Source organism: Protopterus annectens, chromosome 12.part0 (genome assembly GCF_019279795.1).
Source record: "Protopterus annectens isolate FY-2018-M chromosome 12.part0, PAN1.0, whole genome shotgun sequence".
Classification (NCBI taxonomy): Eukaryota; Metazoa; Chordata; order Ceratodontiformes; family Protopteridae; genus Protopterus; species Protopterus annectens.
The window spans coordinates 510,490,614-510,511,463 of NC_056746.1; the positions used below are offsets into that span (position 1 = coordinate 510,490,614).

Consider the following 20,850-nt stretch of genomic DNA (forward strand, 5'->3'; position numbering starts at 1 on the left):
AAATACAACTTCTATGGAACCAGCTTCCCTTCCACATAAACAGAGTACTTCTTGTAGTCCAGTCAAATGTAACTTGAACAAATGAATTCGATTGGTTCGTTTAGCTCTAGTTGCCCTCCTGAACTGGAACCAGTATATGTTTTGTACAGCCTGTTTTTGGAGAGCCATACTGGGGAAAATATAAGGCCTAATTACCATTGGAATGCAGGCTAGGTTTCTTACGATGCTCACAGATAAGTAATGTAGTATCTATTGACCTATGAAAGAACTTTAAGAATTACATGACATAATTTATTATCACCCCCACCACCACCACCACCACCACCCCGTATGCTAGGCTGTCAGGTGACAGACCTGCAGTCTACAGCTCCTGTAGTTGTATTTTCACATCAAATGATTTTTGCCAGCTTAGTGAAGTACACCTTTAGCAGTAGACTACTTTTAACAGTAGAGATTCTGCACATTGACAGTGTCCATTTCCTGTAACTTTGAATTTGCGAGGTCTGAATGCTGTACAGCTACACTCTTGTAGGAGTGTTGTCTTACTTAAATGTGTATTGTATTGAAAGTTCCTTTAAATTGTCTGAAACTTTGTATAATTTAAGGTAAGCTATTCTTGGTACACTGGGTCTCTTCTCATTTATCTGGCTGTTTAGAGCTGATGTTTCAGCCAAGTTTGACTATTGGTTGGAGTCATGTTAAGTGTATGTAAGTTGAGTATGAGGGAAGTCCCTTGGTGTTGGAGATCTGTAAGTTGAGACCAGAATTCTCAAATGCAAGTCACTACTACTGCAGCTTGTACACTAAGATTACTCCTGTTAGGTTGTTGATGACCTGGTTTAAGCATTTTTGTTATACTGCAACTATTGATGCATTTTAACTCCAGTTTTAGAATTTGCACTTTGATTTCTGCTTACAACATGTATAAAGAAATTGCTCCTAAAACTTTAACCAACTTTTACTTTAAAGATGTTCCAAATGACACGCAGGCTGCTGTGAAATACCTGGCGTCATTGTTTCCTAGGAAACTTTTTAACGATGTTCTTCCAACAATCGTCCTGAAGCATCAGCTCTACAGTATCGTTAAAGACAAAACCATCGTTGACCGCCAGCTGGTAAGAGTTGTGTTCCTCACTCATCAGAAATTTGTTTGTGGCTTTTTTCTAATCTAGCTTAATGGAAGGTAGTAAACTGGATATTCTCTCCTGGTATAGTCTCAAATTCTAAGTTTGTTGCTTACTTTTAAAAAGTTTATTGAGAAGATGGACATGAGAAATGGATATAGATTGGAAGAATATAAATTTTAACTCCTCTGCCAATTTGTAGCACAGAGTTTATGAAAAGCGTTTCTATGGGAGGACCGATCCTGTACAGATCAGTTGCACTTCGTGAAAATGTATTTTGCTGCAGTAGCTTTTAAAAGCGAGTCAACTTGCAATTTACATTAAAACAAGAAAATTTAGTTTATAGAATTTTTCTATTCCTTTGAGATTGTACCATTTAATTATTTATGAAATTGGGGTAATTTCTGGTGCACTTCATTTGAATGCATTTTATGAAACATTTGTGTTGCGTGTTTTGCTGTAAAATTGTTTATCCTGGTAAGGGATGTGGTGGAAGAGCAGGCTTAAACCATCCTTCCTTCTCTAGGCTTAGCAGCTGTTTATCTCATCTTGAGGGATCCTTAAGATGAGATGCTCCAGGACATGCTGCAGGAATTGTGGCCTGCACATTGTATAGTTCTGTGGGAGGGACACCAGGGCATCTTAAGGTACCCAAACCACTTCTTATGACTCGTGTTAACATGTATAGTGGTTGTAATCCAAAATTAGGCACCGGAGACCAGCAGTTCCAACACGTAAGTGATTTAATGTTCAAACACAGCAAAAGGAACACACATCCACAAATAATATAAACGCTGATAACGCTTCCCCTTACGTTTTCGTCTCGTAGAACTTCATTAGATGGGCAAAAACCTCATAGTTACCTAGTTAAATAACTTTTACTGTTTGAATAGACCAATGAAATCAGTAATTAGTTAACCAAGATGCAGAAAGAATGGATTCTGAACTGCAAATGTGACAGTCTTACTAGTCTAGCACCATCTGGTGGACAAATAATAAAACACATGAAAATGTACATAAAATAAAGAATTACTTAAATAAACCACAATAAAATAACATGAATATACATAAAAATGTAAATTTTTCACAGACCTGAGCTTTAGTACAAGTTTTATAGACACCATATCATTACGTCCTAGGGACCCCAGGGGTGGGCCATGGGAGACCAGACTTTAATACAGGGAACTATATTGGCAATTAGTCCTGGATGCTTGCAGCAATTCAGGACTTAATGATATGGTGTGTCCAAGGGCGCCCGCAGGCAGGTGCAAGGGGGTGCACTTGCACCCCACTGGAATGGGCTAACATTTTTCATTTTCTACAGAGTACCGGAACGCCGCACATGCGCGGACACACTTAGACTGCCCCACAGAAGAGGACCAATCAGGAGAGAGGTAAGTTGAGTTCACAGCTCCTGCAGAAAGCGTTAAATCGAGCGCAGATTTTGCTGCTGCAGGGAAGCGTTAAATCGAGTGTGGATTTTGCTGCTCCGAGACAATGGAGTTGGACAGGTAAGGTGTGTGTGTGTGTGTCTGTAATCTGGAATATGCTTTTTTTCACCAGCGTAAAGTTATGGCTTCTCCATTGTCATTATATACGCACATGCCTCACTCCCTAACTTTAAAAAAATATATATATGTGGCTCCCAACAGCAAACAAACATTGCAGAAACTCCTTACTGCACTTCTAAAGCTTTTTTTTTTTTTTGTTGGGGCTTTGGCCCCATACTGACCAACAAAGGAGTTGATACTACCTACAGCCTTCAACTTGTATGTAAAACTCCATGTTCTGCTACTACAGAACAGGAGTAATTCCCAGAGATTTCTCACACTCAGACTTTGTATCAGTTCTTCCAAATTCACAGCTGCAGATCTGAAATTAGGAGGATTACAATAGGTCTGTAGAATTTCAGCAGGCACTTATTGTAGTGAAATATAGCAGTTAAATTAGCATCAATTCTAAATTAATTGTAACAAAACCATATATAACAAGTGTGTCACATAAAATACACTAATTCAGAAATCAAAGCATTTGGATAGTCAGTGATATTAATATCAGGTTTGGAAAAAAGTTACCTTTAAGATTTTACATAATTTGTATTCTATAATCAGTCTTGCATGTCTCCAGTATTGTCTAGACACAATATATTTTCCAGAGAATTCTCCCAAATGACATATTACTTAAACAATAATTAATTTATTAATGAATAACTCATGCTTTTGACTTTACGCAAAGTAAACTTTAGGATTACTCTTTGCTATGCTGAATGCCTGTACCAGAAGAAGGATTATTTTTACTCTGAACGATAGCGGTGCTTTATAGCAGTTTGTCCCTTTGGGATTGGTATTGCTGCAGTAGCCACTCTAATCCTTACACCTCCTCACATTGTGCCTTGAACAAATGCTTTCTATTTCATCTGTAAACCTACACACCAAGACCTCCTAAAAATATTATCACAGTTTCTCTGCTTGGTGTAGAACTGTTGCTAGTATATAACTATTTTGAGCATTAACTGCTAAACTCCATGTAGCTCATATATATATATATATATATATATATATATATATATATATATATATATATATATATATATATATATACATGTATGTAAATTTCACTTTATAATCTCAAAATGCTGAAATCTCGACGAGACTATAAAGCCGAATTTCAAAATGTGGAAACTGCATAATCGCGAATTCAAATATCTCAAATTTGTGTTTATGGCTTTACTTTACGTGACGTGCAGTGTTTACGTTAGATGTGGTGTATGGATTTGCATGGAGTGTAACGTAACTGGCTGTTTTTTAAGGGTTTTGGGTGGGAGTTTGAGTTGGATTGTTTTTAAGTTGTATGTGTGGGTTAGGGTAGGTAGGTTAACGTGTGTGTGTGTGTGTGTGTGTGTGTGTATGTGTAAAATGCCCTTGTTAACACACAGTGTACCTTGGTTGCAGGAGGCAAGGACCTGAATTCCCTACCCACCACTATTTGTAAAAAAAAATGCAGATTTTTGCCTCATATTTGTTCAGTTCGTCATAAAAATCTGTGGTTTCTGTATCTTCATATTTGCTTGCAAAGGTTGGTAGTACAGTGGTGCACTGGTAGCATTGTTGCCTGACAGCTTCAGGTCCTCTAGCTTGATTCTTAGCTGGGGTGCCTTCTCTGTGGAGTCTGCATGTCCTCCTATCCCTTACAAATATGTGTTTCTCCCTGCTCTGCTGAAATTTGGCTTTTTGTTCCAAGTCAGACTAGTTTCCTGGTTAACAAATGTTTAAAAATAACAGGCATTTGAATGTCAGACTTCATATTCTTCAGAAAGTACATGGTAAAACAAAATCTTTTATTCTAGTAATTGTCTAAGTTTATAACCTGGATATTTGAAATTTGACCATATTTGTGGGACTGTATTCCCCCATTATTGGCCTCGTCCTGGTATTTTGTGCTAAGGTTGAGAGCTATGGTGAGAACTGAATTCACTGAATGTTTGGCAGCTGTATTCCCACATTATTGTCTTTTCAGGTGTGTTTTGCTAAGAGGTTGACAGCTATGGTGAGAACTGCATTCACTAACTATAGCCATTTAAGTTTGCCAAATCAGCTGAAATGGAGGAAGACATAGTGGTATTTTTCTCTGACTGTTTTGCACAGGATCCCCTGGGTTCAAGACGTGGCAGTGAAATGTATGGTGGTAACATAGCATTTTATTCTAGCAACTTTCCAACATTATACAAGCAATGTTTAAAATGTATCCCTGGTTTTTGGCCTTTTGTCCCCCCCCCCCCCATAAATTTTGGCTTTTTCCAGATAGGTTGTGCTGCAAAGTTCAGAGATACAGCTGAGTGTTGAGTAGATTTTACCAGGAGCTGAGAGCTGCAGGGGAACAAAAGTTTAGTGCTGCTTATGCTAAGTCTGCTTGCATTGTTAATAGCACAACAGGTAGTGTACTTGCTTTTGATGCAGAAGGCTGTGGGTTCTACTCCCACAGTAGGTAGATGCATTGCTGATACTGTACTATGTTGTAAAGGGGGTGGATGCTGCAGTCCTTTTTGGCAAAGATACATAGTAACTATGAACCTGTTATCAGTTTGCTATCCCTTCCGTATTGCGGTATTACTAGCTTATTTTTTTTAATGCATGCAACATAGGCAATTTATTCTTCAAGGGCAACAGGCACTTTATTTGTAGATGAAACAATGACATATAAAGTTGTTTGCTAGCAGGCAACCTCTTTATTAGTTAGATTTCTTTAATGTGGATTTTACTACTTCAGAGATTGTGCATATTTACTGATACTGGTGGACTATAGAAGGTTGAGTAGACGTTTTATGATGGAAATGTTCTGAGTTGGGCAGTTTTGTCATTGGTGCATGCATTTTGTGTCATTGTTTACTGGAAAAATGTTCAAAACAATAAATTTAAAATGCCCTTTAACAACTGTACTGTATTGTACAAGGAATGTAATGTAATACAGTCAGGAAGATGTATCAAAGAGCATGTGTATGTTTCATGCTCAAGGGGTCTATGATTTTGAAAACAGCCCAGAGTTGATCTTTATCTGCCACTGGCAATATGTATTTTCTTTGAATGTGGGTTTCAATGCTGTTTCAATGCATGTGAGTTTGTGGGCAGAGAAGTTTTAATGCTAAGTCTGTTTTCATTGTGAGACTGCATTGCTTTGTTTAACAGATATCTATTGGGGTTTGTGTGTAAAATGCAAAATAGAACTTTCAAATGAAATCTAAATCATCGCAGAAGTAAAGTAGTATGCACATTAGTGTTTATGGTAAATGGGGCAAAATAACCATGGATTGGGACGTTGGAATGGCTGCAGGGGGGAGGCTCCATTCGACCATGATTTTGTGAGGGGGGGAAGGGTAGCAAACTCGGACAGCCCCGGTTGAACTATACCTCTGTTATCCATATTTTTGCAGAATGAATAGATATTTGCTTCTTATTTTTGGTTTGTTCCTCATAAAATGTTGTTTTTCTAGCACATCATTTAGGAATGAATTCACTAAATGACAAACATTGAGTTTCAGACGTCATAACCTTCAGAAAAATGCATGCGAATGCAAGACTGTCAAGTTTATACAAGAGCAATTTTTAGTAGTGTTTGTATGTTCCCCCAATATATTTGGCCTTGTCCAGATTTCCTGCATTAAGAGGTTGAGAGGTACGTGCAAATCGCTTTGTAGATTAGGAATATCCAAACCTCTGAATTGTCCCCAATTTTGGCTCAGTGTTGCTCTCCCCTAATAATCCCTCCTCCAAAATGGCAATTTTGGAAGAAAATGTGGAGGGTTTACAATTAACTGTAATGATCAAGAGTTATAGATTACTTTTATTTCAGAAATGCATGTAGATGCTCTTATTTTGTTAGATGCTCAAGTTAACAGTGTTAATATTAAAAAGGTGTCCCTTTTTTGACCGGTTCCCAGCTGTATTGTCTGGCAACTTTATATTTTTGCATCACATTTTTGGTCTGTTTTTCATAAAATTGTGGTTTTCTGGCAAATTAGTGGCAAATCATTAAATATTGAAGTTAGAAAATAATGGCAGACATTTGAGTTTCAGATTTTATACCCTTCAGAAAATTTGTACTAATGCAAGATCTACTACTGTTCTATTATCTAAGTTAATAAGAGCAATATTTAAAAATTGGCCTTATTTTTGGGCCTGTGTCCCACTTCTAGTTCTGTGTATGGCTTTGTCCAGATTTCTTGCTCTGAAGTTGAGGTATGAGTGTCAGAGCCATCACTGTCAGCCAGAGACATTTCAAATTATGACATACTTATTGCACCCCACTCCCCATTGTAGTGGCTCTGGATGTGTCCAAGGAAGGCAAGGAGCAGTTATGCAGTGTAAGTGTGCAGAGTATTCCCCCATCCAAGGTAGATCACAAATATGACCGTGGCTTTTCATCTGTCCTTGATTTTGCAGAATGTTCTGGTTTTCTATCAGATTTTTATACTGTTGATTTATGCTTCTTATTATTCAGGAAATGCATGCTGTCACAGTGCCCTGTTGCTCTGTTTAAGTAGCCATGATTTAATGAACATCAAGTAAACTTGTCTGAGATTGTAAGATGCAAGTAAGCTTTAGTAAGCATACTGTTAAAGAATTACCAGCATTGAAAGCCTTTTCGTTGTTGCCATGCAGAGAATATTTACGTAACTAGATAATGTATAAGCCTTGGGTATTGAAATGCATATGACAGTATTTGTAATAAAAGGACAGGATTACAGTATTTTCAGAAGCTCATTAAATTTATTGGAGACCAGTGTCTGTGTGTTAGTACACTTGTAGTTGGGTAGCTTTAATGGCATATGGTAAATAAGCATTGCTACCTTACTTAAAAGCCAAGCCCTGCAACAGCTAGGTAAGCTCCACACTGAAGTCAAAAACACAATAGCTCTGGTGGGTAAATGTACTCTGTAGTAATCAAAAAAAAGGCAAATATTTGAAATAACTACAGCTTATGTGCAAACACAATAGGTAGTGATGAAACCATGCTCTGCTAAAAATGCTTTAATGCTCCACATTGCTGAGCTGCAGATCAGAGTTATTGGCTACCAGGATTTCACCCACTTCAGATCAAGCACGGTGCCATTCAGTGCAACCTTCCCAGAACTAATTCAAGTCTGACCAGAATTAGTGTGTGTGTGTGTGTGTGTGTGTGTGTGTGTGTGTGTGTGTGTGTGTGTGTGTGTGTGTGTGTGTGTGTGTGTGTGTGTGTGTAAGAGGGAGGTAGCATACCCCTCAGCTGTCCAGGTTTTTACAGAATGTCCAGATTTTTGCCCCATATTCCTCCTAAAAAGGATTGTAGTTGCTAAATAATGAAATACATTTCAGTTTTAGACGTCATATCATTTAGAAAAATGCATACTAACACAAATCCTGTTACTCTTGCAATTTTCTAAGTTTGAGAGCCATATTTATAATCTGTCCCTATTTATTTTGGGCTTTGTCCAGATTTCTTGCACTAAGGTTGAGGCCTTGAGGGGTGTGGTATGTTTGTGTATGAGAGAGAGAAAGTGAAATACCCAAGTTAGAGTTAGCAGGTGGAATTTATTTTCAAGTGCATTTTCAAGGAACTGTGAGTTTTAAGGGAAGCTAAGTTTACTGCTGCTCATGACAAGTTTATTTACAATGTGCAACTGTTTGGTTTAGCAAATGGAATCTCTATTGTGGTATAAAGTTTTAAAGCTATGTTAGTAGCACCACAAGTAGAATACTTGCATCTTAATGTAGAGGCTTGAGGTTCTATTCCTACAGCATGTACATTTGTATGCTGCAGTCCTGAGGATGTCCTCCTTTGGATGAGATGCCTAGTAACTATGAACCTGTTTTTCAGCTTGCCATCCATTTTCTATTGCAATATACCAGCTTACCATTTTTTAAATTTAACATAGGCAATTTATTCTTTGACGGCAGCAGGCACTGAATTTGTAGATGAAACACTGAAATATACAGTTTTCTAGCAACAAACCTCTTCATTAGTTTCAGATATCTTTAATGTGGAATTATTCAGATTACTTTTACTTCGGCAGAGATTGTGTGTATTGACTGATATTGGTGGATTGTAGTGAGTGGCCTTTTATGGTTGAAATGTTCTGAATTGGGCAGTTTGTCATTATTGGTTTGTATGTTTTGTTTCATTGCTTACTGGAAAAATGTTCAAAACTATAAATTTAAAACACACTCAAACAAGTGTTGCTGTATAATGCAGGGGATATAATTCAATTCTATATTGTAATTTAATACAATCAGGTAAATCAAATAACTTTTGCATGGCCCTAACAGTGTGCAAGGAGCCTATTGCTTGAAAACAGTTCAAAGGTAAATAACCTGCCACTGGTCAGATGCATTTTCTTTGAATGTGGGTTTCGATGCGGTTTCAATGAATGTGAGTTTCAAAAGTAGAGAAGCTTTAATGCCAAGTCTGTTTTCATTGTAAGACTATTGCTTTGTTTAGGTTTAGTAAATGTCTATCAGTGTTTGGGCTATAACGTTTGAAATAAAAGTTGTAAATTAAATCCAACTGTCTGTAATTATTGTAGAACTAAAGCATAAAACAGTATGCACAGAGATTTGAACAGTGTCTACGGCAAATGGGGAGAAATAGCCAAGTAATGGGACACTGGAATGGCTGTGTGGGCAGGGCTGGGGTGGGTGGACTTGGGCGGGGCTGTGTTGGCAGGGGGCAGGGGGAGCTGTGTGGGTGGGGCTCTGGGTTTGCACCCCCCTGCAAAAAATCCTGCGGGCTCCCTTGGGTGTGTCTAAAAGCTCAGGTCTGCAAAATTGTGAAAATTTTACATTTTTTTACATTTGTATGTATATTCATGTTTTATCGTGGTTTATTTAAGTGAATTCTTGATTTTATATACGTTTTCATGTGTTTTATTTGTCCACCAGATGGGGTGTTAGACTAGACTGTCACATGCAGTTTAGAATCCATTCTTTCTGTATCTTGGTAATGATTTCATTGGCCTATTCAAACAGGAAGTTATTTTTAACTAGGTAACTATGAGGTTTTTGCCCATCTGATGAAGTTCTATGAGACTAAAACGTAAGGGGAAGTGTTTTTATCCGCGTTGGTTATTTGTGGATGTGTGTTCCTTTTGCTGTGTTTGAACATTAAATCACTTGTGTGTTGGAACTGCTGGTCTCCGGTGCCTAATTTTGGATTACTAGTTACGTTTTGGGCACTTTACCTCCTCTTTGCTGTTTAATACTTTTATGAATAGTGGTTGTACTTGAAGCTTTGTAATCTGAAAATATCTCTCCATTCTGTCATTGGAAGTAACTTGCTAACCCCTAGAACAGAAATCAGACTCCTTCAATCTGTGACTTTATCCTTTCTTTCACTACCTAAGCTGTCGTAACTGTAACTGAAGCAGGGACATGGACTTGCACGTTGAGAGCTTTGTTCTATGGCGTAGCTGTAGCTTCCCCACCACTCCTGTACACTGCCTGCAAGCAGTTGCCACTGCAGCAGTCTGCTAGTCTGCCATTTTTTTATCCCCTCTTATGTTTTTAATTGTTTGTATAGGTATTTTTTTACTCAAAGCAGATTCGATTCCAAAGAATTTTTCCTAGGGTAGATTGCAAATGTTGGAGGTGTGATGGGGAAGAAAGGGGTAATTGGAAACCTATGTTTTGGGAGATTTGCCATCAAAATGTCAGAAGCAGTTGCACGGACCTTGGAAGGTTGAATGTCGCTCTTCCAAGGTTCTGTAATGTGTGTGTTTTTTTTTTTAATGTTTGAATCCACAACAGTGAATGCACACTAGCAGTCTCTGTTATGGATTTGTTGATTTGATTGGAGATTGCACTATAGCGGGTATCAGGAAATTTCCCCTTTCCCTCACTGTAGTGCGATCCCGGAGTTTGTGTATATACGTAGTAGGGGATGTGGGGTGCATGGTGCAGGGGGGCTTGTCCTCCTGCAAAACTTTAGTAGGGCAGAAGTCTAGGTAGTTTCAGTAAAATTGATATTGCTGACTTGTTGACTTTTTGGTTATGATCATTTGGAATTTTTTGATTTTTATGACATTTAAAGCCAGGTAAGTAATCACTCGCACAAGTATGTTGACTTTGGCAAACAGTTTTGGGAGTGTAATGAATTGTCCAACTGTAAAAAAAAAAAAAAAAAAAAAAATTCCCTGCAGACTAATCTGTCAGTGGTGTATCCAAAGATGGTTTACTTATTTTGAGCAATGATGCAAAGTAGGAATTGCCTAGATATAGTAAGGCCTGGTTGAGTTTCATTCTGGTGGCTGACAAAAAAAGCAGGTACTAGAAAATGGAAATCTAAGTCAAAAGTATTGGAAATGGTGAATATAGTAACAGAGAAAAGAACAGGAAGTGGGATCTTTAGAAAAGGGGTAGGGAAAAAATGCATATGAAAAAAGGGAATTTTGGGAATAAATGCATGCGGAATGTTTGAGGAGGTTTGAGGGAAAAATGACCTCCAGGAACTTGAGCTCCATAAACCAGAGGTAACTGTCCCCAAAACAGTTGGAAAATGGAGAGCACCATGTCCTTATTAGGAGGTGCTCATTTTCATCCCTGTCACTTCGTACTAGTTGCCATATAATGTCATTGCAGGTTAAAGATCCGTCACAGGAGGCTAAGAAGACACTTTGTACTAGTTGCCATATAATGTCATTGCAGGTTAAAGATCCGTCACAGGAGGCTAAGACGACTCTATCTGCAATATGCAATGCTCTCATTCCCCTGACTGGATACTGTCCAGGACTGCACCTTAATACCCTGTGCTTGAAAAACATTGGAAGAGCCAAAGACTGGCACAGCCTTGCATTCCTGTGCCCACCTTGAACATATTCAACTTAATGCAGAGAATGCAGACACAGTTCTTGCTCTTTTTAAACATGAGCTTTTTTACTGTGAAACGCACTAATTTTATATTCACAGTCTGTCTTTCATTGTCTTGTTGATGCTTGTATTTTTTATACATTATGACAGACTATCCTGAAGAGGCAGTGCTTAGTAACATTACATTGTAGTCTAGTATGAAGATAGTTGCAGGTGATTGTAGTTGGTAATTTAATCATACTTTTTGTGAAAGATTATCCTGCAGGGTACTGACTTTTTGTTGGGGGGGGGGGGGGGTATTACGAAGTAACATATGGAAGTGAAGCTTTGCTTTTGGTTAGGGGAATTAAGGATAATACTTGTAGTTATAAAGGGATTGCTTATAGGCAAGTGTGACTGCCATGTGTGAATCCATCCTCGTTTTGTAAAGTTTGGCAAGCAAGTACAGAGGATTAAAATTGAGCTGTTAAAGAGCTGCTTCTGGTAGCCTGGAGTTTGGTTCTCAGCCTCAATTTGCCTAACTGTGCTCAGGTGTAATTGGAAAGTTCGGGTAGTCTTCAGTGGTCTTGTGTAACATATGTTTAGTAACTACCAGTGAACCTATTAATTTGCTTGCATCACTTCTGAGTATTTAGATGCATTTCAAGATGGGCTGAACAATGACCACTAGTGATGTTTTAATCCTTAGGCTGTATATTTTTAGTATTGGAAAAAAATGTGCAAAGCGTGAACTGTTTGGGGAATGCTGACCAGTATTTTTTATTAACTGTAGATTGCTTTTTGGTTGATTTGAGTGGTGGCAAGTCTTCTGCTGTAAGTGTGCAGAATGCAGCTTCGTGTGATAAGAAATTTCTATCCTGAAAATTCAAACGTCTTCAAATATTTGTATCTTAAAATGTTGCTCAGTTCATTTCCTTATTCTTCCCCAATGTGCAATTCATATACTTTTTTTCTTTTGCAGAATGAATTGAAAGATAGAGGGGAAATAAGAATGTTTCAACTTGGCTTTGCCAGTGACACTTTTGGAATAGTCTTTACAGATGATTACAAAGTAAAAGCTCTGGCAGAAACTGCAGGAAAAGGAAGTTCTGTAGCAGTACAGAAGTTTTTAGATACTGTTCTATCCAGCTGTTCCGATATTAGCTATAGTAAAGAGAAAATGGTGACTGAACACTCATTTCGGGATCAAGAAATTACGTAAGTCAGCAAGTACATTTAACCTAGATGTGTACTCATTGAGGCATACGTGCATGGCAGTCATCGTGTCAACTGATCGGATTGCATTGTAAATTTTTTTTTAGTGCATGTTTTGAGTCTTGTTTCATAGTTGGTGCTCAAGTGTACTGACAGAACCAGGATTTGCACTATGGTGCTCCTTTATTCAGGAAAATCTATATATCTTGATGTACTGTGTGTGGCACTGATTTGCTTTACATGTCTGACAGTATTTTAAACCAAACTTTGAACAAATATTGTTAAACTATTGATGACAAAATAGAAATGTGTTGTGTTAGATAGTATTGGTTCTTGTTATGCTTCCTGCTCTTTTTTGGCATGGCGAGCTATTGTAGCTTTTTTTTTTTTTTTTTGGGGGGGGGGGTAACCTGGGTGCTTTTTGGTTCAAGTTTAAAATGTTTTGTATTGTAAAATTTATTTTAATTGTATTAAGCCTGATATTGTTATCAATTTAAAAGGTTTTGATTGTACTGCATGTGCTGGAGCTTTTCTCACAGGGCCACTTCAATCTGGACTGGTGAACAAAGGTAAAATTATTTTGGGGGGGGGGGGCATTTGAAAAGCAGAACATAGCCGCAGCCCACAATGGTGGGGTCACACATTCTTCACAGTGCTTGTAGTGCAGTTAGTGGCAATGGCTATTACGATGGCATTAGATGCCATATCTGTTTATACCTCAGTTTCTTTGGTACAAGTCAGCCTTTGACTCCCATTTGTATTGCCCTTGGCTGTTTTGTCAGCATGTTTAATGTGAAATGGAGCAAATCTGCAAAGCAGTTTCTGTTCAGAATGTAGTATCATTCTCCATGTCAGACTTGTTTGGGTAATCTGCTGCCCTTTCTCCCTATCCAAAGAGATAATTTGCAGCCTCCTTTTTCCTATTTTTTCACCTACCAAAGTACCAGCATAATCTCACTGCATGCTGCAGCTTAAATTTTGAGCACTGTTGGATCAGAACAGATGCCTTGTAACTTAGCTTTTTTGTGGATTCCATTATTCTCCGTGGAGTGCTACTTTGGGGAAAGTTGTGTTGCTCCTGAATAAGCAAGGTTTTCAGATTTTTGTTTAATCTCCTTCTTGCAAAAGCTGTTTATGGAGTTGTCTCTGATTCACTTCTACAAGAATGTAGATGTGTTGGTGTGCAAATGTCCCTTGTCTCTTATGCTCTAGAGCTACATAAAGAGTAATGTTGGTGTAAGATTAATGTGAGGAAGGCTGATGGTGAAAGATGGATAAGCTTGCATGTTGTAGGAAATGGTGAGACCTTGGTATATCGGGGGTGAAAAAAGTACATAAAGTTGTGTAATGAAATTAAGGTAGGGATGAAGTGTTTGTAAAATTTGAGGTAATGAGCTGCGGTAGCAGGTAGGGGAGAACTGGATGAAATCATTGGGCAGAGGGTTTAGTGCAACTATGGTGGGTTACTGGCAAAGGAATTTTGATACTAGTCCATTTCAAAGGAGTGAATGAGGTTTGTGATGTCAGGATTGATACTGTTAAAGATGAGCAAGGTTGGAAAATATCGGTTTGAGGTTTATAGTAGAGAAATTGAGTGTTTTGTGTGATGGCTCAAAATGATGCAGACAGCTGCATGCGTCGGACCTAACATTCCAAGCACTAATAGGGAAAGATGAATTTTTCTTGGTTAAAAAAAAAAGTTTTGTATTAACTTTGCTATTAGCATTTGCAATTTGCCTTATGATATCCATGTGAGGATTACAGTCCTTCAGTAATGCAGGTCATTAGAGTTTAGCAATGAACTTAAGTGAATTGGGCTAAGAATTCAGTGACATGATTAAGAGCACGAAAAAAATGTACTTTTACAGGATAATTGACTTTTCTTCCTTGGTAAAAGTCAATAGTATAGTCAGTGCCAAGAGAAATGCAGCATAATTAATGTCCCTAAAAGAGTTGACAATTAACTGCTTTAAACAGTACATAGAGATAATTTTGCAGTGATGCTCTCTCCCCCTTTAAATTCAAGTGATATTAATTTTATTACAATGGAGAGTTGTATGTCTTCACCTTTAGGAGTAAGGGTAAAAAGACTTGTACTCTCTTGTTTTATTCCACTCCCTAGTAATACCCATTGCCAATTCTTTACAAGAGAAAGCAAGTATATGAAAAGTGGTGCAATAGATGGAGAGGGAGTGAGGGTATGTGGAAGCATGGGAGTGGGAGTGAGGGTATGTGGAAGCGTGGGAGTGAGGGTATGTGGAAGTGTGGGAGTGACGGTATGTGGAAGAATGGGAGTTAATTGTTTGGATAGAAAAGGGGATGGTGTTATTGTGGGGGGGGGGGTGTGACACTCTCCTTGTATGTGGGCAGTTACCTTGGCTAACTCTCATTCAAAATGTCAGAATACTCTGTAGTCACCACAGATATCCCTGTCATATTTGCAGATCTTACCTGCCTTGCAAGGCATAAAACTTAGAAATGTAGTGCTGCACACAGAATAAAAGGTTTGTGTCTGTAATCAAAATAAACCTCAACAATGTTGTTCTTTACAATAAAAGCACGTGTATACCCAACTAATGATCTGAAGTGGTTTACTTCATTTGGTCTTCAACTTTTGGGCTTCGGATCCAGCATGGACCTGACACGGTCTGTTAGTTAGCATTCTTGATCTGAGCTCTCAACTCCTCCCCTACCCATAATGCCCCATGTCTCCTTCCTCCCCAGATCTCATTTGCTGCTGATGCAGCCTGCAGCATGGTCCGAGCTCTTGGCAGCATGGTGTGTGTTTGAATCTTTTTCACCTAAGTGAGTTAGTTTTTTGTCCTTTCTAATCTTCCTTGCTATCCTCCCCCTTGTGATTAGAGTCGGTAAAAAAAAAAAAAAAACAACTTTTCTGTCTTTCCCTAGCTGTGTGTGTCTTGGGCCTTATCTAGGGGATGATGTCTGATGCCCCTAAATCTGGCTTCAAACACTAATCCATGTGTGACTATAAGCTCTCCTCTGCTGATCATGACATTCAGTGTCATGTGTTTGGGTGCATCTCACCTTGATACCTCCTGTCCTGTCTGTGCTGGGTTTAACCCCAGAGCACTTCTGGATAGGAGGAGCAAACTGATAGTCAAGAGCCTTTTGCCAATGTCTGTAACTGCTGTTCCCACCCCCTCCACTGGATCTTCTCCTGCAGCAGCATCTTCCCCTCCAGGCCTCAGGGTGTCAAACTCCCACCAAGAGGTCTGGGGAAGAGGAGAAGACAAGGATGGGCCCTGCAAGCATTCTCCCGACCGCTCTGTCCCAGTTGGTCCACCTCCACGATTGTGTCTTCCAGGCCTGACCCCCCCCCCCCAACTCCGCTCCCCAGGATTTTCTCCAGAGCAGGAGGTCAGAATGCAGTCTCCTGTTTCTCCTTGCTGCCATTCTAGACCAGCTTTTGTGGCCTCTTCCCGATCCACCTGGTCCCTTAGTGAAGTGGACAAAATGATGTGCACTCAAATTCAGAGGGGGGTCTTGCCTGCACCCTCTCCCTCCAGAGGGGGTGCCTCACAAACCTCTCCTCTCCGATCCGACCTGTAGTATCTGAGCCCTTGGATCCAAGGCCCCTCTGGGTTGAGGGGTCAGTGCAGATGGTACCTAGTACCTCTATGCTGGTCGTTGCTTTGTTTGTCTGATCCAAGCTCTCGGGGCCATAGTCTCTGGGTTGGATCAGAGGGGGTGCTGTCGGCTCTGAGTGGGTTGGATCGCAGTGCCTCCCTCATCCTGGAGCCTATCCCCAGCAGACAGGATGCACTGGTTCAAAGGATCCCCAGTAGATGCTATGGTCGTGGCAGCGGCCACAAAGAAAGAGCTAGCTCAGGAGAGCTCTATGGTCCACCCTCCTGACCATTGGACTGTTTTGGGAAGCAGGTGTACACTTCAGCGACCTTTGCCATCTGGGCGCTGAACTATATGGCACACTGGACTATTTACAGCATGTCCTAGTCAAGGAGGTCACTGAATTGACCCAGAGACCATGTCGGTGGACAGGTTCTCCACCCGAATGGCCACTCGTCCATGCGACGCTCTTGCCAGGGCTGCCGGTTCAGGAATCCCCATTTGGTGCCATTCCTGGCTCCAGCTGTGTCAATTCTCTGACCCCTTTTAAGGTGGTCTTACCAATGCCCCTTTTGATGGGTCTTCCCTTTTTGGGAAGTCAGTATGAGAGAAATCTGTCCAGAGTGAGAAGGATTGGAAGACTGTCTGCCATCGGGATTCACTTCTCCTCCCCTCAAAGATCCTTTTCCAGGAATCCGTGAAGGACAAAGATGTTCCGAAAGTCTCTGGTGTTTTCCCGGGACACTCAGGGCAGTCTGTCCCCCAGAAGCAGAGGGGGGTACGATGCACACCAGCTCAAAGGCAGAGGGGATCAGAGAAATACTGGGCCCCGGGAACCTTTCTCGGACAGGCCCGGGCAGCAGCCTTGAAGGGTTCCCTGACTGCTCTTCTCTGGAGGCAGTTGGGGATCACCTTTCCTTGCACCCAGCGGCAAGTTGATCCATTACAAGCTATCGCTGGGTGCTACAGATCATATCCAGAGGTTATTCAGTTCCCTTCAACCAACCGCCTCTTCTTCCCAGGCACCTCCCAGATGTCCCACCCGCTCAAAGGGAGGCAGCAGCCTTGGAAGTAGGCAAGCTGCTAAGCAAATGAGTCCTCAAAGGGTTCCCCCCAGACCAGTCCAGATTGTGGTTTTTATTTCAGGTTCTTGGTGCCAGACAGGGGACCCAAGACCCATCTTGGATCTTTCCACCCTAAACCTGGCAGTAACCAAGACAAAATTTCAGATGGTCACTCTTCTCTATCCTGCCCTACCTGCAGATGAACGACTGGATGTGCTCGATAGACCTCCAAGGTGCTTACTACCATATCAAGATGGAAGACGCTCCTGGCTAGGAGCCAATCACTTTCAGAGCCCTTCCCTTTGGTCTCAACCACCGCTCCCCGGGTGCTCAAAGTGATGGCAGTAGTTGCGGCTCACCTTAGGCTTCAGGATATTCAGGTCTTTCCGTACCGGGACGATTGGCTCTTTGCTGCCCCGACCAAGCATCTTCGATGCCAAGCCCTTCTACTGTTGGCCAAAAATCTAGGCATTACCATCAATCTCTTCAAATCAGCATGGACTCCACTTCAGAGCCTGGACTTCATCGGAGCTCAGCTAGATAAGATTCAAATGTAGGTCTTTCTTAACCCCAGAGAAAACACAATCTGAAGGTGCATGTCTTGCCGGTTCTTCATACAGAGATTCCAATGGTGGAATCTGTTCTCAGGGCCTTGGGTTCCATGGCAGCTACAATTCAACTATTGCCCTTAGCATGCCTTCACATGCAAATTCAACAGTGGACTCTTGCCATCCAATGATCTCTCCTGGACCAACCCTGGTCTTAAGCTGTTGGTATATCCCAGGTGTGCAGGCACTCTCTCTCTCCTGTGGTGGAGTCGGTCTTCAAACATATCTAAGGGTTGTCACCTTCTTTCACCCTTGCCCAAAGCCACAGTGACCACAGACGCCTCCCTGCTTGGGTGGGGGGGGCATTGCTTGGGGCAGACAGTCCAAGACACATAGTCCCTTCCTGAGACCAGTCTGCTTATCGGCGTGCTAGAGATGAGGGTGGTGCTTCTAACGTGTTAAGCTCTTCATGCCTGTCTGCCTCTAGAACTATTGCCATCCAGACTGACAACATGTCAGTAGTCTAGTACATCAACAAATGGGGGGGGACCAGATCCTACTTCCTTTGTCAAGAAGCCATGAGTGTGTGGAAATGGGTGATCTCCACTGGTAGTTTTCTGGTAGCAACGCACATTCCGGGTCGGTCCAACATTAGAGGACAGGCTTAGAAGGTCCATTCTGATGCCTTACGAGTGGTCTCTGAAGCCTTCACTGGTGGAACAGATCTTCCTCAGGTGGGGACCTTGCTGCGATCTCTTTGCATCTCCTAGCACGAAGTGCAGAGAGTTCTTCGCCCTCTACCCCCCTCAGGGGGGGGGGAAGCCCCCTGAGATGCTGTCGTTCATGCTTGGCCACTCTGTCTACTCTGCCTATCTTGCTCTGCCCTTGATTTCCAAGTTTCTCCAGAAAGCTCACAGGCTGGGGAGCACAGTCATCCTCATTTCCCTGTTCTGGCCTCTGCAAGTCTGGTTCCTGTCCCTACGGTCTCGCACAGTAGTTCCACCATGGACTCTGGGTCCAGTTCTGGATCTCATTTCTCACCCCTCTGGGATACCGCATGCAGATCTGGTCAGTCTGAAGCTCACGGCTTAGCTGCTTCAGTTCCCATGATAGTCAGGACTCCCGGTTTGTCTTTCTCTGTTAAGGAGATTCTGGTTGCGGCTCATAGGTAATCAGCCAGAAGAGTCTACCGTAGCAAATGGAAGCTTTTTCTTGGTCTGAGCTTTCCAGCATGCCTTAGACCCTTTTACGGCTCCGGTCTCGGCAGTTTTAGATTTCTTAGTGGGTCTTTTTCAACAGGGTGCCAGGTCGTCCACTATTTGAAGTACAACTGGCCACTATCTCTACTTTTCACATAGGGAACAATATGACTTCCTTGGCATCTTTGAAGCTCTGCAAAGCTTTCCTAAAGGGTACCTTTCTATTACGTCCTCAGGTGAAAGATCCTCCGCCTCTGCGGGACCTTACCTTGGTTCTCCAGGCTCTTGTTTCACCCTCTTTTTTTTTTTTTTTTTTTTTTTTTTTTTTTTTTTTTGTTTGAACCTGCAACTACAGTTGAGTTACAGTATCTATCCTGGAAGACTGCTTTCTTGGTAGCCATCACTTCTGCTAGGAGGGTGTCGGAACTCCAAGAAGTGTCTTCCCTGATCCTCCACAAGGATAGTCTCTCCAAGCACCAATCATTTTTTGCCAAAGGTGGCCTCTGAAGCAAACATAAATCAAACTATCAACCTGCCGGTATTTTTTCAAAATTTTCAAAACTGGGTAGAATATAAATTGCATTTGTTAGATGTACATAGATAACTGTTTCTACCTTCACAGGACTAAATCCTTTAGAAAATCTGGCCAGTTGTTTCTTATGCTAAACCTTTTTTTGGGAAAACCAATTTCTAAATTTACAATTGCCAGATGGATAACCAAATGAATTACCAGGGCCTATTTAGCTAAGTGGTTCTCTCCACCATGTCTGGTGAATGCATACTCTCTACCAGGTCTATGGCTACCTCAGCGGTGTTCTGGTCCAGGGTCTCTCTGGGTGATGCTTGTTCTGCCGCTATGTGGTCCTCTCATAACTTCATTTCCCACTATAAATTGGACTTGTAGGGCTTTGTTTGGCTCTACTGTACTCCAGAATATCCTTCCACAAGGGCCTCCCAGGTGTGAGTAGCTGGGGACTCTGATCCAAAGGTTGAAGACCAAATGAGGTTCAAGACCAAATTAAGTGAACTACTTCAGATAAAGAAGTTATGTACTCACGATAAAGTTCCATCTGAGTAGTTGTACTTTAATTTGTCTTCGTCCGTCCCCCTCCTTCCCCTTGCCTTGTCACTATTCTGATCATGTGTAAGAAAGTGTTTGTCACAAAAGGCTCCTTATGTTCTTTGGCTCGGGAAGTTTTTGGACAGTCAGGAGTGGTAAGGCCTTGTTGGGTCGGTTGTGTTTGTCAGCAGCAAACTCTCTGAATGGGAGGAAGGAGACTGGGGCATTATGTGTAGCGGGTAGGAGCTGAGAGCTCAGATCAGTGATGCTTGCTAAGTGGCCATGTCAAATCCAAAGCCCAACGGTTGAAGACCTATGAAGTACAGCTACTCTGGAACGTTGTGGCGAATACATTTTCTTAACATTGCTAAAAGCAAAGGCTATATACTACCAGATGACTAAAAAAAAAATCACAAAACCTGGTTCTTTGTTGGTTTTGTTTGATTTAGTTTCCTAACGTTCAGTAGTGAAGACCTTGTCTCGTTTATTGCTTTCTTACACATCTGTATTACAAATGAAGCACTTTTACCAAATACGTCAAATGATGGCCTTAACCAACAAAACAAGTAGATCACCTTTTGAAGAAGCTTTTCCTCAGATTTCCTGCCCAATATGTGCACATGGTAGCAGTTACATTTTGTGACCTGGCATTGTAAGCCATTAATCAGTCTGGCACTAAAGACCAACTTTTGGGCTGTTGCTGTTGGACCTCCACCATTGTATTCTCTCTCTAATACAG

General features: G+C 41.0%; 1 protein-coding gene across 3 annotated transcripts in view; it reads left to right on the forward strand.

Annotated features, from left to right (window-relative positions):
• Positions 1 to 20,850, forward strand: part of STK19 (serine/threonine kinase 19) — a 269,038-nt gene that overhangs the window by 56,442 nt on the left and 191,746 nt on the right. For all 3 annotated transcript variants that reach the window (XM_044089654.1, XM_044089653.1, XM_044089655.1), the window contains exons 4-5: positions 970 to 1,115; positions 12,420 to 12,655. In XM_044089654.1, coding sequence (XP_043945589.1) covers positions 970 to 1,115; positions 12,420 to 12,655 — 382 coding nt within the window. The remainder of the gene's footprint in view (positions 1 to 969; positions 1,116 to 12,419; positions 12,656 to 20,850) is intronic.